Source organism: Protopterus annectens, chromosome 12.part0 (assembly GCF_019279795.1).
Source record: "Protopterus annectens isolate FY-2018-M chromosome 12.part0, PAN1.0, whole genome shotgun sequence".
In the NCBI taxonomy this organism is placed as follows: Eukaryota; Metazoa; Chordata; order Ceratodontiformes; family Protopteridae; genus Protopterus; species Protopterus annectens.
Window position 1 is genome coordinate 588,253,389 of NC_056746.1, and position 26,383 is coordinate 588,279,771.

At 44.6% G+C, this 26,383-nt stretch overlaps 1 protein-coding gene across 1 annotated transcript in view; it reads left to right on the forward strand.

Moving 5' to 3' along the window:
• Positions 1 to 26,383, forward strand: part of LOC122816730 — a 2,226,031-nt gene that overhangs the window by 671,780 nt on the left and 1,527,868 nt on the right. Inside the window, exon 9 of the mRNA XM_044089722.1 lies at positions 16,240 to 16,305. Within this exon, the coding sequence (XP_043945657.1) occupies positions 16,240 to 16,305 (66 nt within the window). The remainder of the gene's footprint in view (positions 1 to 16,239; positions 16,306 to 26,383) is intronic.

Here is a 26,383-nt window from a genome sequence, read left to right on the forward strand (position 1 = left end):
CCGCACTGAATACTTATCTCATTGTACCAAAGTTCAAAATGCTGACTCTACAGCAACTCCTTCCCATGCTGGGCAAGGGGTCTTGGCTGGTAACTCTAGACTTCAAGGAGGCATACCTGCATGTCCCTATAAGACAAAGTTGCAGAAGACACCTCAGATTTCTTGCAGGTTCAGAGCATTATCAATTCTCAGCATTGCCCTTTGGCTTATCTACTGCACCCAGAGTATTCACGAAATGCCTGGCATCAGTAATTGCACACTGCAGACTTCAGGGGATTCAAATATACCCATATCTGGACTGCCTAATACAAGCGGACAACCAACAAACTTTGGTAAAACACTTGAATTATGCCATCCACCTACTTCAGACCTTGGGATGTACAGTCAACATTCACAAATCAAGACTTGTTCCATCCCAAAGAATAACCTTTCTGGGTGCGAATCTAGATACAACCACCCAAATGGCTTTCCTCACAGAAGAAAAACAAAGTCAACTACCAGATTACTTCAAAAATCTGACAAGACAAACTCAGCTGACTGCAAGGAAAATCCTGCAGGCCCTAGGTTACATGGCTTCTTGCATCCTTCTGATTCCACAAGCAAGGCTACATATGAGGAAACTACAATGGTACCTAAGGAGTTTATGGACTCAGCACAGTCACAGCTTGGAAACTTTGATACCGCTCATTCCATGTCTTCAAAAGGAATTTTTGTGGTGGGCTCAAGCAAGCCAGTCAAACAGGGGTCTGCCCTTTAGCAAACCAATAGCCAACCAAAGCATTACAACGGACGCTTCAGACCACGGATGGGGAGCGCACATGGAGGGCAGATGCATTCAAGGTCTATGGTCACAAAAAGAGCTGCGCATGCACATAAACCAAAAGGAAATGTTGGCAGTGATACATGCAGTCGAAGCCTTCAAACCCTTTCTGCATCAAGGCCACCTACTAATAAGGACAGACAACACCACAGTTATGTGTTATATAAACAAGCAAGGAGGCACCCATTCCTATCCTCTTTGCAGACTGGCAATGAATCTACGGGAACTTTCCTTGAAACTCAATATAGAGCTGCAATCCCAGTTTGTGCCAGGGAAAGACAATATACTGGCGGACAGCTTAAGCAGAGATATCATGGATGCACACGAATGGATGCTGCACCCAGACATCTCTCTACAGATAATACAATCATGGGGGAGGCCGGACATAGATCTTTTTGCCTCCCCCCACAATCATCAGTTGAAGAGATTCTGCTCAAGGACATATCACCCACAAGCATGGAAAGTTGACGCCCTCTCTTTCAGCTGGAGAACTCTAACAGTGTATGCATTTCCACCTCTCCCATTAATGACCAAGATCTTACTGAAGATCAGGACAGAGCAGCCAAAAGTGATTCTGATAGCACCGGACTGGCCAAGACAGCACTGGTACCCACTGTTAAAGAGCATGTCACGCACGAAACCATGGCCTCTTCCTCAACGGCCACATGTTCTTCGTGTTTCACTGTTGCAGTCATAACTGTAGGGTGATCCTGCCGGCAGGCAGCCCAAGGTCGGCCAGAATCACAAAGTCTGGGTCCGGCGTCGGCTGCACAAGCTAGTACCCTGACGTCAGTACGCTCTGGTACATAGCCCTCAGCCGACGCCATCTTCTCCAGTCTTTCTTGCCGTGCGGTGGAAAGCAGCTCGCAAGTCGTTGGTTGGCGATTTTCGATCTACGTTTTTGATTGCTGTCGGTCCGAAGTTCTTACTTCTCTTCTCAAAGCTAAGTACCCCGTTGGGGAATCTTTTTCTTGTTCCTCCGATGTCAGAAAAAGTTAATTATTGTATGGCGTGTGGAAAACAGATACCTCATAAAGATTTCCACTCTTACTGTCTACCTTGCTTAGGCCCTGACCACGACGTTTCTTGTCGGTTCTGTGCCAGGTTCAATTCTCGCACTATTAAGCGTCGGTACGACTGGGCTTCAAATTACTTTGGCAGACGCTTCAATTATAGAATGTCGTTGGATTCTACTGGAATTCAAAAGAAGCGCAAAGACAAGGACAGGCCTCCGAGGTCCAAACAGGATTCGTCGCAGCTGGAGCCAGCGTCCGGTTCGGCTGTCATCAGTGAGGCGCTTTTGCAGCCTTTGTCGTCCGCCACTTCTGAACCGATGGCCGATACGGACTCCCATGGGGAGCCATCAAGGCCTATTGTTTTATCTGCTGCAGGACCTTCGGACGTCGCTCCCTTGGATGGGTCCGGAACCACTGTGCAGGTACCGGCTTCTGAGGAGGTATTCAGGCCTACTCACATCACCATTTCAAAGACAAAGGCAAAGTCCAATACTCCAGTTAAACCTAAAGTTTCTGCTCCAGCTACTTCTGAAGCTACTCCCAAGACACAGAAGCAATTGCTAAGGATGGCTGAAGATTTGCTTACAATGATTAGGGGTTCTCTCCCCCCTCCAGAGAAAAGGCCTCGACAGGATGTTCCTTTGGATTCCTCTGACCAGGCTTCTGTATCTTCTGTTTCTTCCTCTGATCAGGAATATTCCTTTCCTCCTTATGAGGATTCGGATGCAGAGGATTCCCTGCCCTCTGCTTCTCCGTCTGAGGATTTCTCTTTTGGGGAGACCTTACATGAGATGAGGGAACATTTTCATTGGGAAGGTCAGGATTATTCTGCTTCTAAGAAGAGGCTTAGGGAATTCCTTCTTCTTCCTCAACACAGGTCTTTAGCTATTCCTCCTGTTCTTGATATTGTGGATGATGCCTTTTCTGAGGCTAATTTGAATCCTGATTCCATGCCCCCTGCTCCTTCTAAGCCGGATAGGTTTTACAGGGTCCCTGATTCTCATTTATTCTTATTCAAGAACCCTTCTGCGGATCCTGAAACTATTTCTCAGGGTTCTAAGGCTGCTAAGGTTGCTTCTTCCAAAAATCCTATTCCCTCCGAGAAGGATTCTCGTGCCTTAGACAGGTGGGGTAAAAAGGTATATACTTCTGCTACCCTTGCTATTAGGGCTTTAAATTGCCAGTTTCATATGTTTAAGTATCAGCAATTTCTTTTGTCTGTTTTGAAGCAAAAGCTTGCTACCTTTCCAGCATGTGCAGAGGATAAGGAATTGCAGGATGTATTGCATGCAACTGAACAAGTGAACAAGCATAGTTTGCATTGTGGTTTTGATACTTTGGAAGCTTCTTGCAGGGCAGCCTCTGGTACTGTTATTAGGAGACATGCCTGGCTTCGTGAACAAAGTTTGCCAGAACAGGTTAAGGCTAAACTTTTAGATGCCCCTGTTCAGCATGATGTTTTATTTGGATCCAAGGCTGAAGAGGTTATTAAAAAGATGGAAGAAAAGGCAAAATCTATGCAGACTGTGAAAGATTTCTTACAAGTTCAGCCTCCTAGATTTTCCAGGAATTGGCCCTCCAAAAATTGGTCCTTTCCCACGTTTGACAGGCCTCAAAGGGGAAGATATAGACGCTCCAGAGGTCATGGTCAAGCTCAGGCCTCTTACAGATCCAGACAATGGACTGCTTCTTCACCTAGAAGGGGAGACAGATCCCAATCTCAAAGGAAGCAGACTCAATGACTCTCTCGGTTGGGCTTGGGACCCCTTACCTGGATGCCCCTCTCGGAGGAAAGCTTTCTCTTTTTTACAGAAATTGGACTCATATTACCCAGGACAAATGGGTAATGGACGTGATTTTAAGAGGCTACAAGTTCCATTTTCATACTCTGCCAAGGGTTATCGGTTGGCCAGATCTGCCAAAACATCAATGGGCAGAGGCCTTAAATCAAGTGGATGCTCTACTGGCCATGAGAGCCATAGAGCCTGTTCCTTTCTCAGAAATGGGAAAAGGCTTTTACTCAAGACTATTTCTGGTTCCAAGAAAACAAAACTCATGGAGACCTATTGTGGACCTTTCAGTGTTAAACACCTTTTTGGAAATTCCAAAATTCAAAATGCTTACTCTACAACATCTGCTTCCAGTACTCTCCCAGGGCCTTTCGGATGGTGACATTGGATTTAAAGGAGGCCTACTTACACATTCCCATCAGGCAGGAGCATGGGAAATTCCTCAGATTCAAAGCAGGCTCGAGGCACTTTCAATTCTCTGTACTGCCCTTTGGTTTATCTACTGCCCAGGGTTTTCACTAAGTGCCTGGCCCCAGTAGTGGCTTATTGCAGACTTCAGGGGATTCAGATTTACCCCTATTTGGACGACTGCCTTATCCAGGCAGACAGCAAGGACCTTTTACTTCAACATCTGGATTTTGTTCAACGTCTCTTCCTCCTCCTGGGATTTTCAGTGAACATAAAAAAGTCACAATTGATTCCTTCTCAACAAATGATATTTTTGGGAGCCCTCCTAAATACAACCTTACAAAGGGCCTTCCTTACTCCAGAAAAACAAATACAGCTGGCTTCAATTTTCAAAACCTTGGCAACCTCAACTCCGCTCACTGCAAGGAAATTCCTGCAGGCACTGGGCTATATGGCTTCATGCATTCTGTTAATTCCAAATGCAAGGCTTCATATGAGAAAGCTTCAATGGTACCTGAAAAGTGTATGGTCACAGCATTACCAAGATCTGGACACTTTGATTCCTCTGATCCCCTGCCTCCAGAAGGAGTTCCTTTGGTGGTCCAGGGTGTGCGCTTTAAACGAAGGGAAGCCTTTTCGTCTACCTCAACCTTCTCAAATCATAACCACGGATGCCTCGGATTATGCTTGGGGAGCACATTTTCTAAACAATTGCCAGCAGGGACCTGGACAAAGAATCACCTTCACTGGCACATCAATCTGAAGGAAATGTTGGCAGTTCAAAATGCTCTTCTAGCCTTCAAGACCCTTTTGCAACCAGGGCCTCTTCTAATTCGTACAGACAACACCACAGTCATGTGGTACATAAACAAGCAGGGGGGCTCACATTCATACCCCCTTTTCAGACTAGCTATGACTTTATGGGACATAGCTCTAAGTCTGAATCTGCATCTTCAGGCTCAATTTATTCCAGGAAAGCAGAATCTCTTAGCAGACAGCCTAAGCAGAAACATTTTGGATCGTCACGAATGGATGCTAGACACCAACTTATTCAACAGGATAACTGCAGTTTGGGGGTGTCCCCAGATAGATCTGTTTGCATCCCATCTCAATCATCAGCTGCCTCTCTTTTACACCAGGTCCTTCCACAAAACAGCTTGGAAAGTGGATGCCCTGTCATTCAGTTGGAGGAACCTTTTGGGATATGCCTTCCCTCCTCTTCCTCTTCTTCCCCAGATATTACTGAAGATAAAACAGGACAAGCCCAAGTTCATCATCTTGATTGCTCCAAATTGGCCTCGACAGTTTTGGTATCCGACCTTACAACATCTGTGCTTGGAACCTCCTTGGATCCTTCCTCTGTACCCTTCTCTTCTGTCCCAGCATCAGGGTCAGATGCTACACCCTCATCTCAAGACCCTTTGCCTGGCAGCTTGGCTCTTCAAGGAAATTTGATTTCTTCTAAGCTCCCCAAACAAGTTTTGGATGTTCTTCTAGAAGCCAGACGGCCTAGCACTAGGAAATCCTATGCCTCTAAATGGAAAAGGTTTTGTATTTGGATGCAGGACCGTGGCTCTAATCCTTTTGTGCCTGATCTCTCGTCTATTTTGCTTTACCTTTCAGACCTTTTGTCTAAAGGCCTTTCCTTTTCTTCCATTAAGATTCATGCTTCTGCTATATCTGCTCATTTTAATACTGACCCTCCTGTTTTTTCTCATCCATTGGTGAAACAATTCTTGAGAGGAGCTAAGAATTTGAGGCCTCCCAGGACCCCTCCTGTCCCTGCCTGGGATCTTAACTATGTTTTGGAAAAACTCACTTTGCCTCCTTTTGAGCCTGCTGCGGCTTCTGATATTAAATTTTTATCCTGGAAGACAGTTCTTTTGTTAGCATTGACTTCTACCAGAAGGGTTTCAGAGTTGCAAGCTCTTATGGCTGTGGAACCATACCTAATTTTCCATCTTGACAGAGTATCCTTGAGGACCAATCCTACTTTCATGCCTAAGGTGATTTCAAAAGTTGCTTTAAATCAGACAATTCACCTTCCTACCTTCTTTCCTAATCCTCAAAATAAAGGGGAAAGGATTTTGCATTCATTGGACATACACAGACAGTTACTATTTTACTTGGACAAGACTAAAGAGTTCAGAAAATCTAACCAATTGTTTGTTTCTTTTGCCTCCAGTTCTCTTGGAAAGGCCATTTCCAAACAAGCTATTTCCAAATGGATTGCTTATGGAATAAGATTTTGTTACACTCATCATGGGAAACAGTTACCAGGTACTGTGAGAAGTCATTCTACTAGAGCAGCTGCCACTTCTACTGCTTTTCTCAGAGGAGTCCCTACCAAGGATATCTTGGAAGCTGCCACTTGGAGTTCTGTGCATACCTTTTCCAAGCACTACAATCTCCCTTTGTATTCTAAGACCAGGGCAGGTTTTGCCTCTGCTGTTTTGCAGGGCCTTCTTGCTGCCCCTTCTTCTATCTAGCCTCCTCCCTTTCTTCACTGCTTTGGGATTCCACCCTACAGTTATGACTGCAACAGTGAAACACGAAGAACATAGTACAGTTGTGTACACCTACCATAAATGTAGATGTTCGAGTGTCTTCACTGTTGCAGTCGGTGTTTCCCTCCCTCCTATCCCCTCTTGTTTCACTTTATGGTGTGTTTGTGTTTCCTTGTGGGACTCATTTTTTGCTTATTGGGGATTTCTGACATCTGGGGCAAGAAAGGCTGGAGAAGATGGCGTCGGCTGAGGGCTATGTACCAGAGCGTACTGACGTCAGGGTACTAGCTTGTGCAGCCGACGCCGGACCCAGACTTTGTGATTCTGGCCAACCTCGGGCTGCCTGTCAGCAGGATCACCCTACAGTTATGACTGCAACAGTGAAGACACTCGAACATCTACATTTATGGTAGGTGTACACAACTGTACTTTCTCCTGACACAGCACAATTTCAAAACTCTGCATTCCAACCTGAAAACCTTGCAACTAACAGCCTGGAAAATACCTTGACTCCTCCCCAGGATAAGCTATCCCAGAGAGTGCAGGAAATTATCATGGAAGCTCGCCGGCCTTCCACAAGAAAGGCATATTCAGCAAAATGGAAAAGATTTCACATTTGGAACATAACAAAGGGCCTAGATGCGACAGTGATGAACATGGCACATATCCTGGAATACTTGGCAGACATGTTCCACAATGGTCTGCCTTACTCTTCCATTAAAATTCATGCTTCAGCAATTTCAGCAGAGTACAATACTGATCCACCTGTCTTCTCTCATCCTCTCCTAAGACAGTTTCTAAGAGGAATTAAAAACATCAAGCCTCCAAGGAAACCACCACTGCCTACTTGGGACCTTAACTTCGTGTTGGAAAAACTAACACTGCCTCCCTTTGAACCAGCAGCAACTGCAGAACTACAGTTCCTGTCTTGGAAGACTGCCTTCCTTCTGGCCATAACCTCAGCAAGAAGCATATCTGAGTTACAGGCCCTCATGGCAGTACAGTCATTTATTATTTTTCATCAGGACAGAGTCTCATTGAGAACCAATCCTACATTTATGCCAAAGGTGGTATCCAGGGTCTCATTAAACCAAGCTATTCACTTGCCTACCTTCTTTCCAAATCCACAAAACAAAGGGGAGAAACTTCTGCTTACCCTGGACATACACAGACAGTTGCGCTACTACTTGGACAGAACTAAAAGTTACAGAAAAACTGACCAGCTGTTGGTAGCATATGCTGCTCGTGCACAAGGAAAAGCAATTTCCAAACAGACAATTTCAAAATGGATAGGGAATTGCATTTGTTTTTGTTACTCCTTTCATGGAAAAACTGTGCCAGCTAACATTAGACCTCATTTCACGAGAGCCACAGCCACCTCCACAGCCTTCTTAAGAGGGGTGGCTACCAAGGACATTTTAGAAGCTGCTACATGGAGCTCCGTGCATACATTTTCCAAGCATTACAATTTACCTTTATATTCCAGCTCCAGAGCAGGCTTTGCTACGGCAGTCCTGCAGGGCATTTTAGCTACACCATCCTTTTCATAGATCCTCCACCCCCAGATTGGCTATGGTATTCTACCCATATGTGATGACTGCAGATGCATCCTTGAAGGACATAGTACAGTTTTGTACCTACCATAAATGTAGATGTCCGATAGGTATGCATCTGCAGTCAGGTTTACCCTCCCTCCTTCCCCTCTGTGGTATTTCTTGGGTACTTACCCATCTTATAGCTAGCTGGGGTTATCTATTATGGTGTATTTGTTTTTATATTACTGTGCATGTTTGGATTTTTTTTTTTTTTTGCATCTCTCCAAATTTAGCCTTCCTTAGAGGGCACCTGGCATCTAGGGCAAGAAAAACTGAGGAAGATGGCGTCGGCTGATGCTTTTATACCCCAGGCGCTCTGACGTTGGGGAAAGTGCGACATCAGCCGACGCCGGACCCAGACTTTGGAATCCGGCCGACCGAAGGGCTGCCTGAGGCAGGACAAACCCATATGTGATGACTGCAGATGCATACCTATCGGACATCTACATTTATGGTAGGTACAAAACTGTACTTTTCTGTTACTGCACAGATATTGATGTTCTCCATGCGAAGGAGAGTTTTGAGTGCGTGCATCTTGAGGTTTAGACTTCTGGCGTTGAGTAGCATTACTCTTAGATGTTCTTCATCTCACATTGCTGCAGTCCTTACACTTGGGTAGTCCGCTGTCCTCGGTTGGCCCGAATATCAAAGTATTAGGCTGACGTCGGTCAAGGCGCTTAAGACTGACATCAGGACGTCAGGGTACAAATGCGCATGACCGACGTCATATCCTCAGTCTTTTTTGCCGCATGGTCCGATGCAGAAGCAGCGTTGCAAGTGCCGTTCGGCGTTCTGAAATTTTTCGAATTCGGAGTTTCAGACCGAGTCAAAGTTGGCTAAGTACCCCGTTGGGGAATATTTTAGTTTTTTCTTGCCTCAGTGGTTTACGGATGTCAGAAAAAGTGAATAACTGTATTTCTTGTGGGAAACAGATACGCATAGGGACTATCATACTTTGTGTATTCCTTGTTTGGGGCCTGAGCACGGCGTTGTTGGGTGTCGCTTTTGTGCTAGGTTCAATAAGCGCACTATTAGCGAAGGTTAGATTGTGCCAGGTTGGTCTTGGAAGCGGTGCAATTATAATATGGCTTTGGATGCTCCGGCGCCGCTTCTTGAAGAAGCGCAAAGACAAAGCAGCTAAACCCAGGCAAGAAGAGTCGTCCGTGCGGACGCCGGTTCTTTAGAGGCGTCAGTGGAACCGTGGTTCCGCGGAGGCTTCTCTGGAGTCCCAGGGGGAGACTTTGATATTGCAGGATGTGGCCTCTCAGGAGGCAGGTCAGGCTGAAGGGGCTTCTCAGGTTACTGTACTCCCCTCCCTTCCTAGGGTGGTTAGGCCCTCTCCTTCTGTTTCCAAGGCTTCTCCCAGAGGCAGGCCAGGTTTAGCTTCTGTTGGTGTCACTCCTAGTTCTTCAGGATCTGTGCCCAATAAGCACATGCTTAAAATGGCAGAAGATTTAATTACTTTGATTAGAGGTTCTTTGCCCCCTCCTGATAAGAGGCCTAGGGTGGAACCAGAGTTGGGGAGGTTTGAGCAGGCTTCGGATGTTTCAGAGTCTTCGGCTGAAGACTTGCAGGAGTATTCTCCTTATTCTGATTCTGATGTAGATGATTCTACTCCTTCTGCTTCTCCTCCAGAGGATTTTTCTTTTTCAGAGACTCTTCATTCCATGAGGGAACATTTTAAGTGGGAAGGTCAGGACTTCTCTGATTCCAGGAAAAGGCTTAGGGAATTTTTGCTTTTACCCCAGCATAGGCCTTTGGCTATACCTCCTGTTCTGGATGTTGTGGAGGATGTGTTTGCAGAGGCTTCACTTAATCCTGATTCTTTGCCTCCTGCTCCTGTTAAACCGGATAGGTATTACAGGGTGCCTGAGGCTCATAAATATCTTTATAAGAGTCCTAGGGCGGACCCAGGAACTGTTAGTCAGGGACCTAAGGGTGTCAAGGCCTCTGTTGTAAAAAATCCGGTTCCTCCAGATAAAGAGGCCAGAGCTTTGGATAGATGGGGAAAGAAAGTTTATACTTCTTCCACCTTAGCTATGAGGGCTTTGAATTGCCAGTTTCACATGTTGAAATATCAAAACTATCTTCTTTCTCAATTGAAGTCTAAGGTAGATGCTCTGGCAGAAGGCATTGAGTGTAAAGAATTACAAGATTTGGTACATGTCTCTGAACAGGTGGGTAAGCATTCTTTACAATGTGGTTTTGATGCTGTACAGGCCTCGTCTAGGGTGGCTGCCACTGGGTCAGTTCTTCGCAGGCACGCCTGGCTGAGGGATCAGAATTTATCTGACCATGTTAAGTCAAGGATTTTGGATGCTCCTTTACAGTCTGATGTGTTGTTTGGTTCACCTGTGGAGTCAGTCTTGAAGAAAATGGAAGACAAGGCTAAGTCTATGCAGGCTGTTAAAGATTTTTGCAAGTTCAGCCTCCGAAGTTTAGTAGGAATTGGCCTGCTAAGGGGTGGACGTACCCTTCTTATGATTCACAGTCTAGGGGTAGATCTAGACGTGGTAGGTGCAGAGCTCAGAGCTCCTTCAGACCTAGAACAGGGAGTTCACCTGCACAATCTTCGGGTGAGGGCAGGGGCCAGTCCTTTCGTAAACAGACCCAATGACCTACCTTTTCAGCTGCCAGATCCTTCTTGCCTGGCAGCACCTTTGGGAGGAAGGTTGGCACTCTTCAAGGAAAATTGGAGTTTGATTACCCAAGACAGATGGGTATTGGATATCATACACCAAGGTTACAAGTTTTATTTCCATACCTTGCCTCCTTTCAAAGGCATGCCGGACGTTCCTCCTCAGCAAAGACTAGAGGCTCACAAACAAATTTCTCTGCTGCTTCAAATAGGGGCCATACAACGGTCCCTCTGCCAGAAGTGGGCCTAGGATTTTATTCTCGCCTGTTCCTAGTACCAAAGAAGGGGAACACGTGGAGACCAATTTTGGATTTATCTATCCTCAACACTTATCTGGACATTCCCAAGTTCAAAATGTTGACGTTACAACAGCTTTTACCTCTGCTGGGCAAAGATCACTGGATGGTGACTCTGGATCTCAAGGAGGCTTACCTTCATGTTCCTATCAGGCTAAGTTGCAGGAAGTATCTGCGTTTCGGCTGGGACTTCTCATTATCAGTTCTCTGCATTGCCCTTTGGCTTATCTACTGCGCCCAGAGTGTTCACGAAGGTTCTGGCTCCAGTGATAGCTTTCTTCAGGCTAAGAGGAATACAGATCTATACTTATTTGGACGATTGCCTGATTCTGGCCCAAGGAAAGGACGAACTTCTTCATCATTTACAATATGTGATAGCAGTGCTAAGATGCCTGGGGTATTCTGTGAACGAAATAAAGTCCAGTCTAGTACCCTCTCAGGACATGTGCTTTCTGGGTGTGAGACTGAATACAGCATCCCAGATGGCCTTTTTGACCCCGGAGAAACAAAAGAATCTTTCTCTTTACTTCCATCAATTGTCTCATCAGTCCAGGCTGACTGCAAGGACAGTCCTTCAAGCCTTGGGTTCATGGCATCTTGTATTCTGGTGCTTCCCAATGCCAAACTGCATATGAGGAAGCTACAATGGTATCTCAAAAATGTATGGACACAGCACTGCCAAGATATGGACACTGTCATTCAGATAATACCTTGCATTCAAAAGGAATTTTTGTGGTGGGCTCAGGAATGTCACCTAAACAAGGGACTCTCTGTGACCCGGCCAGAGGCGAGTCAGATTCTAACGACAGATGCCTCAGACAAAGCTTGGGAGCTCATCTAAATGGAAAGTGGGTACAAGACACGTGGCCTGCCAGACTTCAACATCTACATATCAACTTGAAGGAGATGTTAGCAGTCCAATTTGCATTAATAGCTTTCAAGGATTTACTTCTTCCAGGGCAGGTGTTGGTTCTAACAGACAACACAACTGTCATGTGGTACATCAACAAGCAAGGGGAACTCATTCTTATCCTCTATGCAGACAAGCAATGATTTTGTGGGAGACTGCTCTCAGTTTACAGCTAAATCTTCAGGCAAGGTTTCTGCCGGAGCACAGAACTCCTTAGCAGATGTGTTGAGCAGACAAATTATGGATCCCCACAGTGGAAATTGGATCCTCATGTATTTCAGAAATTGACAGTGTTATGGGGAACTCCAGACATAGATCTGTTCGCTTTTCCACTAAACTACCAGCTGCCAAAGTTTTGCACAAAAAGGTTTCATCCCACAGCTTGGAAAGTGGATGCTCTTTCATTCAATTGGAGCAATCTTCATGTGTATGCCTTTCCACCTCTGCCTCTCCTCCCAAAGGTACTCCTGAAGGTCAGACAGGACAAGCCAAAGATGATTTTAGTAGCTCCAGATTGGCCTCGACAGCACTGGTACCCATTACTGAGAAGTCTGGTACGGGAGCCTCCATGGCCTTTGCCTTGATTCCACACCTGCTGTCTCAGGAGAACAGTCATTTACTCAATGTCAAACTTCACTCTCTTCACCTAACAGCCTGGCATATTCTGTTTTAAACCCTGGAGGGTCTCAGCTTCCACAGCAAGTTTTGAATGTTATTTTGGAGGCCAGAAGGCCTAGTACAAGGAAAGTGTACGCAGATAAATGGAAGAGATTTTTATTTTGGAGTACAGCAAAGGAATTTGATGTTTCTAAGCCTAATTTAAGTGTGGCTCTTCAATATCTTACTGAGTTACTGGACAAAGGTTTGTCCTTCTCTTCTATTAAGGTTCATGCTGCAGCAATTTCTGCTCACTATGACTGTGACCCACCATTGTTTTCTCATCCTTTGTTTAAGCAATTCCTTAGAGGGGCAAAGAATATAAGACCCCCGTAGAGCTCCTACTCCTGCTTGGGATCTCAATTTTGTGTTGGAGAAACTCACTCTACAACCTTTTGAGCCTGCAGCTACTGCCGAGTTGAAATATTTATCATGGAAGACTGCTTTTTTGTTGGCCATTACCTCTGCGAGAAGGGTTTCTGAATTACAGGCCCTTATGGCGGTTGAGCCTTTCTTAATTTTCCATAAGGATAGGGTATCTTTGCGTACTAATCCTTCCTTTATGCCTAAAGTGGTTTCTAGTGTGGCTTTAAACCAAACTATTCATTTGCCTACTTTTTATGCAAACCCCCAAAATAAAGGGGAAAAGATTTTGCACACTTTGGATATACACAGGCAGTTGCGATATTATTTGAGCAGAACTAAAGGGTTCAGGCAGTCTCAGCAGTTATTTGTTTCATTTGCTTTGGGTTCTCAGGGCAAGCCTGTGTCAAAACAAACTATTTCTAAGTGGATTGGGTTTTGTATTGCTTTCTGTTATTCCCATCATGGTAAGGAGATTCCAGCTGGGATTAGGCCTCATTCCACTAGGGCTACTGCCACTTCTACAGCGTTTTTAAGAGGGGTGGCAACTAAAGATATTTTGGAGGCAGCTACTTGGAGTTCAGTGCATACTTTCTCTAAGCATTACCACCTTCCACTTTACTCTAAATCTAGGGCTGGTTTTGCCACTGCAATTTTACAGGGCATTTTGGCAGCTCCTACTGCTTTATAGTTTGCCATCCTCCCTTACCTCTGCTTTGGGATTCTACCCAAGTGTAAGGACTGCAGCAATGTGAGATGAAGAACATAGTACAGTTTTGTACCTACCATAAATGTAGATGTTCGAAGATCCACATTGCTGCAGTCCAATTTACCCTCCCTCCTTCCCCTCTGTAGTTAGAGGCGGTTGTGTGGTTTGGGTTGTGAATATTGTGGATATTGTATATATTGTACATATGCTTAGTGCAAGGGTGGTTGGTTGTTTTTTGCTGTCTTTTGGTTTTGACCTTTCTTTTTAGGGTCTTCTGACATCTGGGGCAAGAAAAGACTGAGGATATGACGTCGGTCATGCGCATTTGTACCCTGACGTCCTGATGTCAGTCTTAAGCGCCTTGACCGACGTCGTCCTAATACTTTGATATTCGGGCCGACCGAGGACAGCGGACTACCCAAGTGTAAGGACTGCAGCAATGTGGATCTTCGAACATCTACATTTATGGTAGGTACAAAACTGTACTTTTCTTATCCCTTGTGATACCTATGGAGGTGGGTTTGTCTTTTGAGCCTTGCCTAAAAAAGGCACTATGGGGGAAGCAAGAGCCTTTACCAATAACCGAAAGCCCAGGGGTGACAGGTGCAAGCCGTTCCTAGCGAAGCATCGTGGCTTGTCGAGCATGTTGTCCCAGGCTGACAGGCATTGGATCCCCTTTGAATGACACCAATACTTAAGCCAATTGTTCATCTTGTCTTCATATTGTGGTATCATTCTTGGTGAGGGTAAGATGCTACTCAAGGTCAGGGTCATACCGGCCTTGGCTACATGCTCAGAGAGCTCCTCTATGTCTCTTTTCATGTAGTCCAGGGAGGTACGTCTCAGGTCATTCATACCAGCATGGACAATGACCGAGTCATATTTGTACTTGCCTTGGAGTGACCTGAGTGCTTGTGTTATGTGGCGGATCCTAGCGCCCGACAGGCAGCTCACCATGACGTTCTCCTTGTTCAGCCTGGTGAGCGGGACGATAGAGTCACCTATTACAAGTGTATCAGGTGTGTTGTTTAGCCTTAAGGGCTGTGAATGTTTTTTTCTGTAAAAGCTTATTTTTCTGCCATATACCCTTGTTTACCAATGTATCTGTCTCTCTCTTCACTTTTTCAGGGTAAACAGTTTGCAAAAGGCATCCTTCACGTCAGGCCTTCAAGAAAATCTATCTACTCTAAATTTCTGCGCTTAGTAGACCATTTTACTGGTACTATTGACATCAACTAAAATAGTCTGAGTTAGAAGCTCCTGTGACTTTTCCTGCTTTCCTTATTTTATAAAGTCCTTTTATGCCTACAGCTGTGAATGCGCTGTGTTTAATCCAGTCCATTAATTTTTGTCACATTTCCCTCCAGTGCTCAAAATAATGGAAAGAAAATTCTACATTTAGTAGATGTTCTCAGACAGCTTCGATTCTGTTTGAAAAAGGACAACCTATTTTCATGCCCTGATAAGAAACAAATCAGTCTGATTTCTTTAGTCTTATCCAAGCTGTTTTCTAGATGGATTTCACTTGCTATCTCCATTTCCCCTTTTGTGTAGGCCCATCAAGGGCAGATCAAAGCTCATTCTGCTAGGGCTGTTGCTTCTTCCTGGGCCTTTTTCAAGGATCTGGACTCTAAAAATGTGTTAGAAGCAGCTACTTGGTCTTTTATGCATACTTCTACTGTGCGCTGCGAGATATTTTTTCTAGAGTCAGAACTGTGTTTGCCAGGTCCATTCCGACTCAAGTTCTATTTCTCAGTCTTCCTTTCTGTTAGTGTTAAAACTTAGGAATCGTTCCAACAGTGAGCAATACTCGTTCCAACAGTGAGCAATACTGCAGCAGTGATCAAATGAAGGGCATAGTAGTGTTGCATAAGAACTTGTCATAAACAGTGGTTATCCGAGTAGGTCACTGTTGCAGTATGTGCACCTTCCCTCCTTCCCCCCTTCCCCCCTTTTATACCTTCTTTTCTTGTTTTTTGGACAAGGTGGACCCATTTTTCCTCCTTCCATGTTGACATGATTGTAGTTCCTATGCCTTTGCCTTCTTGAGTCTCATTTTTCTCTCTCTGGGGCAGGAAAGCTGAGAGGACCTTTGCACCCTTATGTCCCTCATGTACCTGCATGTATTCTTGTGCATCAGTTGCGAGTCAGATGTATAGCATGAAAAGAAGGCCCCCCCCCCAAGCTTTAGTATGCTGGCCCGGATGGTCAGCATCCTTGACAAGAAACTTCCCAGCAGTAAGCAATACTTCATCTGAGATTTGTTCAGGCATCTACTGGTATGGTAAGCTCTTAATACAATTTACACTGTGCTCTGACTATTAAAGAACATGTGGGCATAAGGACACAAGATGTGAAACTGAATTTTGTTTAGTGAGCTTGGAAGAGATGGGTAGAAAATTACAAAAGTGAGCTTTTCCCCAAAATAAAGTATATTGTGCCTTGAGAGGTTATCAAGATTTTTTAAGGTAATGTAGTTCTTGTCAGAAGTGAGAGCATTTTTTAATTAAATTTCATTTCCTCCATGCAGCAGCTTTGTCAGCGAACAAAACAAGTCTGAATCATTGAAGTTTCTCATTCAGCTTTTAATGCAAAGGTAATTTCATTTTAAAGTTCCTGTTATAAATGTAAAATAAAGCTCTAAACAAGTAATGAAAGCATGCCATAAGACCTGAGCATTACAGTCATCATTTTGAATATATGGATTTTTTGTGACGTGTGAGAATTTGTTTATTGTAATAACTCCTGTCCTAGGTAATGAAAAAAGTTGTGGATTACAGAAAAAATGGCTTTCAAATTTTTCTTAAAAAACGTACTTTCCCATTTATGTGTGTGTGTGTGTATTTATACACACATATAAATATATATATATATATATATATATATATGTGTGTGTGTGTGTGTGTATGCATATATTATATGTGTGTGTGTGTGTGTGTATATATATATATATATATATATATGTGTGTGTGTGTATGTATATATATATATATATATATATATATATATATATATATATATATATATATATATATAAACAGAACTCATAAGTGTGCTGAGTTTCATAGGCAATTTTTAGCCTACACTGTTAATGCTTTGGTGCTTGAATTAACTCATCCCGTTTGGTGTTCATTTGGATTTGCTGTGATTAGTGAAGATAACTGAGGTCATATCATAGATAATTTGAGGGGATCCATGCCATGGGATAAAGTATTTAGGAGAAGCCAGTGTCCATTAGTCATAAGGCAGCGACAGTCCTGAGGTAAGTTTTTTATTAATAGGTCCAAATTGCACTTGAATATGGAGAGGGATATACTCTATGAAAGAATCGATAAGACTGTATTATACTGGAATTAACTGGAAACAACTGAAGTGAGACTGACGTGAAAGTCTTTATCTGTTAATTACACAAATTTGTGCTGAACAGGTGCCAGTGTGTCCTTTATCGGCCAAGTCTTTGTACTTTCTCAATATAGTCTGCAAACACTGTGGTTTGGCTAATGTTTTATTAGATGTTAATATCTGAATGCTCTTTTTAATAACAGTGCTGATGAACAATAGCAGTCTGTAGAAATTCTAGAATGCTGGATAACGATAACAGTGCTGATAAATATATCCAAAGTTTCTGCACGCATATTCTGATTCTCCTGAATAATATCAACTGAAACAGTCTTTTCCTCCAGAATAGTATGGATGTTTGACTCGACTTCTGCACTCGGACTCGAGTGTCTGTACTGTAAAGACCCTTTTAACATATCGGTCCAAAAGCTAACTTACTGACTTCCCTGAATGTGTCTGAAGTATATCCTGATAATATCAAAACTGTCTGTTTTACACGCCTCTTTAGCCTTAGTTTCCAAGCCTTGTCTTGCATGTGCCTCACAGCCTGTTCTTTATTTAGCATTCCATTGCAAGTAGACATTCCTTTCCCTTGAGAAAGGAGCATTCTGTATTTCTGCACATCTCATGCTTAGCCAGCAAGTGTATGTTTTCCTTTCAAATGAATAGTCTTTCCCTGAAACTGAATGCATGCATGAAAACACTTGCCTGACTATTTTCAAGCCTATTATTTTACCTTAATGTACTATAGTGACCTCACTAAGAATACCTTCAGTCTAGCACTTTGTTTTATCTGGATGGTGAGTTGGTTCCAGAGTAGTGGTATCCTCTTCCCAATATACCTGTCCCTCCAAACTGTTCTGTTGATGTTGAAAATATTTAAATCCCTAAAACGAGTATTTCTGATGATATTTAACTTGCTGATGTACAGTAAATCCATTAGTATTTGGTCAAAGGATGCCTAGTGTGCCAGATGCAGATGACCTCTTAGCAGTCTGTAGGGTACAGAGTATGATGAAAGGATTTTGAGTAGGTCCATTTAGGACATATTGTTAATGCCTTTTATCCTTTAAGTAAGATATCTTGTATCCTTTAAGAAATGTATCTCTGTGGGTGATTCAGTCATTACATGTGTCTGTTATCTTTACATGCCAAAGGGGGCATTATACTCAATGATTGGCCTAATGAGGCTGAGAAGAGGGAGCATTATATCCCTAGATTCAGACACAGTCCTTTTGTGTTTATAAGCTATGCAGTATAGATGGACTTTCTTATAACAGTAAACATGTTATTTGAAAGTTAGGTAACTGTCTATGTAAGTTCACAAATCCCAAACAACCAGGTGAATTATGGGCATATTGTCAGTGTGGCAGTTCCCCAGGGTAGATGACTTCCCAAAGGATATACTGGTGCATTTTCCTGCATTTAGTTTCACTTCATGATTCTGGTATCAGTTATTTATTTGGGACCAACCTTCCCACAGGATGGTTAATTCATTTGCGGATTCAATGACTGCTCCTAGGTTGCAGTCATCTGTATACTTGGTCAACCAGAATTCTTTGGTATTAGCTTTTACTTCAGAGAAGTAGATGCCAAACAGGAGAGGGCCCAGCACAGATCCTTGGGAGACTCCATTGGTAGCTGGTCTCTTTGTGGAGATAGCATTCCCTGTTTTGATTTTCTGTGTCCTGTCTGTAAGTCAGTTGGCAGTCCAATAGGTGACATATGAGTTTATTCCCATTTTATTTAGCTTTTCTACTATGCTTGAGAGGGGGGTTGTGTCAATAGCTTTGGCCAGGTCAATGTAATAATAATAATAATTATTATTATTATTTAATTTATTTTTTATTGTTGTTGTTGTTTATTTATTTTTTGTCAACAAAGCAATATTCTGTTTCGATAGTGTTTTTTCCAGTCTGGACTAATGCAGAATTCCCTGCAGTGATGTGCCTTTTAGAAAGACCAGCATCTGTATCTTTCACTGGCTTAGCTTCCTGCTTCTACACATTGAGAATAATATTGTTTTTTGGTATAGTCTCTGCTACAGTCATTTGAAATGCCATATTTTGAGACTGTAAATTTCTACATGTCGGTATACATTTTGTAAATTGTTCTAATTGGCATTTATTTATCACAGAAATTCTTGAATATTTGTTTCACTGTTCTGTTTTGCTTTGCAACTTCAGTTCTTGCCCTAAGGGCCCAGGTCATGGCTGAAACTGGGTCTGAGGACCAGTCTACTTACCCTGTTGTCAAATGTAATAAATAAAATGCATTATTTTGCAAAGTTTGTATCTAACTTGTCCGATTGCCATGCCCCGGAGGAAAAAACTGTTAGAACAAGCTGTGGCTTAAGATTATAGCTATGTACAAGCGTAATAAAAAACTCAAGAAGGTAGGTACAGGTGTATCACAGTTAAGAGTACTATGATGCAAGCAGGTCAGTTTCACTGCAAGTGGATGTCAGAATACTTTACTATAAGAAATGTGATCATATGGAAAAATAGACCATTTGTGTATTGCAAAATAATTCACAGATGCACAAAAGAGATACACTTCTATAGGAAAGAATCAATTAATATGAGTGTTTGGATGTGAAAGATTCCATGAATCTGTCTGTAGTAAAACACCAAACAAAGAAGGAACGTTGTGTCAAAGTCCAAGCACCAATAAGATAAATCCAAGAAACAAAGTAATAGGACTCTGCTGAGATTGATCCAGTAAAAAACACTATTTATTGATGTAAGCGCTTTCGGGATAGCCCTTCATGAGACATAATTTTAATACATTAAAAGCAACCATATTTAAAATACATGTCATCCAATCACTTGCTTACAAACACCTGCCTATTTTGTAGGGCGGGTTTAATAGGTAAAACATCATTAAGGCCCGGGGGTCTGTGTGCTCTCAAGTCTACAATCCATTTGGATTCTGCCAATGCTGTTCTATGCTTGATGTCACCCCCCCTGTCATTAACCCTAACATTAACTATACATCTGAATTTAAAACTGTGTGTGGGGAACAAGCTAATGTGTCTATAGAGTGCATTGCTTTCTTCACAGTTCCTAATATTACTGAGGTGTTGTAAGATCCTGACTTTTAGCATGTTGTTAGTCATTCCGATATAAAAATATGCACATTCTTCACAGTTAGCCATATAAACCAGAATGTTAAGTTGTCTATCTCGCCTTCATTCTTGCTGGATGGGTTCGGAGCCGACCTCGGCTCCGACTCGGCCACTCTAAAAGCTCGAGAGTTGGTTCCACCGGCTCGAGGCTCCCCTTATATCCCACAATGCTAGGCGAGAGTTACCTCAGATCTCGTTTGCCGCTACAGCGATCGAGGTGTTGGTTTTCTACCGGCTTCTTGGTAAGTCTATTTTCAGTAATTTAGGATACTTAAACCCCTATATTTTTAAGTTCAACTACTTTTTCCCTTAGTTTAGTGGTTTTCTACCCCCTTTTTTCTTAAAATCCCGTTTCTTTCCCACAAGAACTTAAAAGTTCTCCCTCGGCCCTTCAGGCCTTCCCCCGTTCCCTAGTGGTGTGTGTGTGTTGCTCTTAATTAAAACTTAGTTAATTGTTTTATTTTTGAGTTTTAAAATAAGATAAGTGTAATCAGTGTGTCTGACTGGGTGTGTGTGGTTACACTTTTCTTTTTTGTTATAGGATGTCTAAAGACACAAAGGTCTCAGGCTTCAAGAAGTGTGATGCGTGCTGTCAGAAAATGTCTCTGACAGACGGTCACACTTCTTGTGTCTACTGCCTGGGGCCTTTGCACCTGCAGGACTCCTGTGCTGTATGCCACGGCTTCAGTCCCAGGGTCCTGCAGGAAAGAAAGAACAAGTTGATCCTAAGGGGTCTACTTAAGCCTGAGGATTCCCTTTCTGTCTCTGGGAAGCCCTCCAAGGCTTCTAGGTCCTCGGCTCCAGCTACTGAGCCGAGACCTAACGCTTCTAAACCTGCGTCTGCATCGGCTCCGGCTGGAGCCGATGAGTCTACAGTTTCTGTGGTTCCCTCGGCTCCGGCTGGAGCCGAGGTAAAATTATTCCCTTGTCGGCTCCGACCAGACCTTCGGAGCCGACATCTAGGAAGAGATCTAGGTCACCATCCCTTGGCTCCGTTCATTCGGCTCCAGCATCTCCTCTGCTGTCTGAACGGAGCCATAAATCTCACTCCTCTAGGTCATCGAGGCTGTCGGATCATGACCTTCAGAGGGTAGTGAGTCGACTTCTTAAGTCCGAGGCACTGGCCCAAATGCTTCAGAGCCCGACTCATCAGTCGATGCCTGTCCCTGTCCATCAATATGTTCCTCCTCCGACTCCGTTGAGCTCGGGCCGGGCGTCGGAACCGAGACTGTGGTAGCGCCGGAGCCGATACAGATGTCTTCGGCTCCGTCGTCGGCTCCGATTTCTTCTTTCGAGGAATCTCGGCGCCGGACTTCCCTCGTCGGCTCTGAGGGGGTGAGTGGCATCGGACCCTTGTCCGACCCCGCTCTTCCTCTCGGAGCTTCGGCGCTGGTGAGTTCGGCTCCGACATCGGCCTCGGAGCCATCACTGTCAGTGCCGAGGGAGGATCTCAGCTTCTCGGAGCGGGGACCTCTGGCTCTGCCTGACAGGGGTGCGTTCGAGGTCATGCGGAGTGTGTTAGAGCCTGGCTCTACTCCACAGTCGGCTCCGTCCGCCCCTCCCTCTACGGTGCCTCAGGTCAAGTCGACTCACTCCCTCATCCCGGACCGCAGAGAGCCAGCTCCTCAGGAACCCCCTGTGGGGATCTCATCCTCTTCCGAGGCCTCTACAGATTTGGCGGAGGAGCCCCCTCGGAAGAGGAAGTGTAAGAGGAAACACATTGACTCACCTGAGTCCATCACATCTGACACAGATTTAGAGGATTCCGAGGGTTCCCCCCGTTCCCCTTCTGAAGATGTCTCCTTTGCAGACATTCTGGAAATCCTCAAACAGAGGGGAAATTGGCCAGCCCTCAACCCTTCGGAGGATGAATCTGTGTACCTTGAGGCGTTTGGCTCTCGTCCTTCCACCTCCTGGGTGTCTCCCCCCTTTGACCCCCTCATGCAGGTGGTAGCTAAAAAGGCATGGACGGCTCCTGATTCAGTGGACCCCACTCCCAGGAGACCCTCCAAATTCATAAAGGCACCAGCAGACAAACAGTTCTTGACAAAAGGGGTTTCTGTGGATGCTATGGTGGTTGCTGCTGCCACTAAGAAGGAACTAGCTGATCCTTCAGTACCTGTCCATCCACCTAACAAGGAATCTAGGTCCATGGACAGGTACGGGAAGCGGATGTTCTCGTCAGCGACATTTACTATGCATTTGCTGAACTACCTGTGTCATTTTACTCGTCTTCAAAGGGACTTGATCAAAGAAGCGAGTGACATGTTGAAGGACCCTACAGCTGCGGGTTTTCAAGATAAGATGAACACTCAGCTGGCTACCCTGAATTCCATAACCAACTCCTCCATGCGCCTCCTTTCTTATGCGGCTGATGGAGCGAGCAGGGCCGCAGGGACAGGTGTGGCCTTACGTAGGCATGCCTGGATGCGGCTATGCAATTTTGCGGACCCCTTCAAGACGTCTTTCACTAATTCCCCGTTCGATGGATCATCTCTCTTTGGTCCTCAAGTGAAAGAAACCTTGACTAGGTGCGAGACTGATGGCAAGACTCTTTCTGCCGTCGGAGTCCGTTTTTCTACTCCTTCTAGGCCTTACCCCAAAGGTCAGAAAAGTGGGAAAATGTGGTTCCATAAACAATCTCAAGGGACTTCGCCTGACACACAGAGTCGGTTCCCCGCCAGAGGCAGAGGCGGGAATAACAATGGTAGACGTCGCCCTCGAGGCAGGGGGGCTCCGCAGAACCAGGGCAATCGAGAAGTTTTCTCTGATAAGCCCTTTCAGCATCCCTGAGGTGTTGCCCGACTGCCCACCTTCGGAGGCAGTCGGGGGAAGATTGTCACTGTACCCAGAAGCCTGGCTATCCCTGACTCAAGACAAGTGGGTACAGTCCGTCATTTCCGAAGGCTATTCTATTCCCTTTCTTCGCATTCCAAATCAATCAAAAAAATCCCTTCCAGATGTTCCACCCGCTCAAAGGGATCTAGCGGTTTTGGAAATTTCAAAGCTGCTTGCGAAAAGAGCAATTCAGACAGTTCCAGCAGACCAGCAAGGATCCGGAATCTACTCAAGGTTCTTTTTAGTTCCAAAGAAAACAGGGGACTGGAGACCAATTTTGGATCTCAGTATCTTGAACAGATCAGTCAAGAAAACAAGATTTCGGATGGTCACGCTGCAGTCCATCCTTCCCCTATTGGGAAAAGGAAACTGGATGTGCTCTATAGACCTTCAGGATGCGTACTATCACATAAAAATGAACAGACGCTCCAGAAGATTCCTCCGCTTCAGGCTGGGAACCAGTAATTTTCAATTCAGGGCCCTGCCCTTTGGTCTCACCACTGCCCCCTGGGTGTTTACCAAATGCATGGCAGTGGTAGCTTCTCACCTGAGACGACAAGGATTCCAGGTGTTTCCATATTTGGACGACTGGCTCCTCACAGCTCCCACCAAGCATCTCCTTCTGAAGGCCAGGGATTACACTTTTCGCATTTGTCAAAACTTAGGCATTTCAATAAATTGCGAAAAGTCTGTTTTGTCGCCTTGTCGTACTATTACCTTCATAGGCAAATCTAGACACAGTAGACATGTCTGCGAGACTAACAGATCAGAGAATAACAGACATACACAAACTGGTCTCACTCCTTTTCAACAACAACAGAATCAAAGCCAGGTTAGTTCTGAAAGTGTTGGGAATTATGGCGGCGGCCATACCTCTGCTTCCATTAGCCAGATTCCACATGCGAATCCTTCAATGGATGCTCTTTACACAATGGTCATACCAGCAACTTCCAATGTCCCACACCATTTTGATCACGCAGGCGTGCAGAAATCATCTCATGTGGTGGATGTCTTTCCCTCAGCTCTTGTTGGGAAGACCCTTTGTTCCTCCCCCTCCGGTTGCTACTCTGACAACGGACGCCTCCCTGATCGGGTGGGGGGGGCATTATCAGGGCAGGACGGTCCAGGGCACATGGCAACCAGACGAATGCCACTTGCATATAAATGTTCTGGAGATGAGAGCAGTGCTTTTAGCGTTGCAAGCCCTTCAAGACTCTCTTCCCTTAGGAACGATTGCAATCCAGACAGACAATATGTCTGTAGTGTGGTACATCAACAAACAAGGCGGAACCAGGTCCTACCCCCCTGTGTCGAGAAGCACTCAGATTATGGCAATGGGCGATTTCTTCTCAGCGTTTTCTGATAGCAACGCACATCCCCGGGAAGTCCAATCAAATCGCGGACAAGTTGAGCAGAGCTATTCTCATGCCTCACGAGTGGTCTCTGAAAGACTCTGTTGTGAGAGAAATTTTTCTCAAGTGGGGTCAGCCTTGCTGCGATCTTTTTGCTACTCCCCAAAACAGCAAGTGCAGAGATTTTTTCACCCTATTCCCTTTACCAGGCCAACCCAGCAGAGACGCTCTAGTCCAAGTTTGGCCCCGGGGACTTCTGTATGCATTTCCTCCCTTCCCACTAATCTCTCAAGTGATACAGAAAGCTATCGCTCAGAAGGCCTCGTTGATCCTCATTGCTCCTTACTGGCCTCGACAGGTGTGGTTCCCCTTTCTACATCAATTTCTATTGGAGCGACCTTGGCATCTGGACCTAGTTCCAGATCTTTTGATCCACCAGTCGGGTCAGTTTCATCGCTCCCTCCCCTCTCTGAACCTCACTGCTTGGTTCCTCCAGTTCCAACCTTAGCCAGGCTTCCTCAATTATCTCACTCCGTTCGAGATATTTTGATAGCTTCCCATAAATCTTCCACTCGGAAGATTTATTTGAGTAAGTGGAAACGCTTCACATATTGGGCTCAAGGAAGGGACATAGATCCTTTCACTGCTTCCATCCAAATAGTCCTTGATTTTCTAGCTGAACTCTTCCATGCAGGTTCATCTCCTTCTACTCTTAAAGTTCAATTGGCAGCTATTTCTAACTTTCATGTGGGTATTTCTGAGTCTGCCTTAATGTCCCACAAGCTTTGCAAAGCCTTTTTGAAAGGAGTTTTTCTTCTCAGACCTCCTATAAGAAATCCTCCTTCTCTTTGGGACCTAAATTTAGTTCTTACTTCTTTGATTCTTCCCCCTTTCGAACCTGCAGCTTCCTGTTCTTTAAAATTGCTGTCATGGAAAACTCTTTTTCTGGTAGCCATTACTTCAGCTAGAAGAGTTTCGGAACTTCATGCACTCAGCTGTCGACCTCCTTATCTGTTGTTCCATAAGGACAGGGTATCCTTACGAACCAATCCGTCCTTTTTGCCTAAGGTAGCCTCGACGTCTAACCTAAATCAAAGCATTGACCTCCCTGTGTTTTTTCCAGAATATTCCAATAGGTCTGAACAAAAATTACACTGGCTAGATGTTCATCGTCAGTTAAGGTACTATTTGGATAGAACAAAACAATTCAGAAAATCTGACCAACTGTTTGTCTCCTATGCAGAAGGCAGGAAGGGACTTTCAGTTTCAAAGGTATCACTATCTAGATGGCTAACATCTCTGATTTCCCTTGTTTATGAAATTAGACACCAAAAGCTGCCTAACAAACCTAAGGCCCATTCCACCAGAGCTTTGGCTACTTCCATAGCCTTCCAAGACAGACTGCCTATTGACACCATTTGTGCAGCGCTACTTGGGCTACTCCTCACACTTTCATTTCTCATTATAAGTTGGATTTAGCTTCTAGGCATAGAGCTAACTTTGGTTCCACTGTTCTCAGGAGTCTGTTCCGTTAGGCCACCGGGACAAGGTGCTAGGGGCCTTGGTCCCATCCAGCAAGAATGAAGGCGAGATACACAACTTAACATATAGAAGTTATGATCTTACCATAACGTTCCATGTTAGTTGTCTTCTTCTCGCCTTCTTCTTCGCCCACCCTCCTTCCCCCTGGCCTGGACAGACCTAGAGGAGTTGTGATTGTGACCTCTCTTTCTACCACCTCTTTACTTAGGCATATGCTGCTTTGCATATTTCCTGAATCAGGATGTAGGTCACCCTTCTTTCTCCCTGTTGTTAGAGGTGGACTCTGTTATAGTTATTCTGTTACTATTATAAGCTGGGGTTAGCTTACAAACGAGATCTGAGGTAACTCTCGCCTAGCATTGTGGGATATAAAGGGAGCCTCGAGCCGGTGGAACCAACTCTCGAGCTTTTAGAGTGGCAGTCGGGCCGAGGTCGGCTCCGAACCCATCCAGCAAGAAGAAGGCGAGAAGAAGACA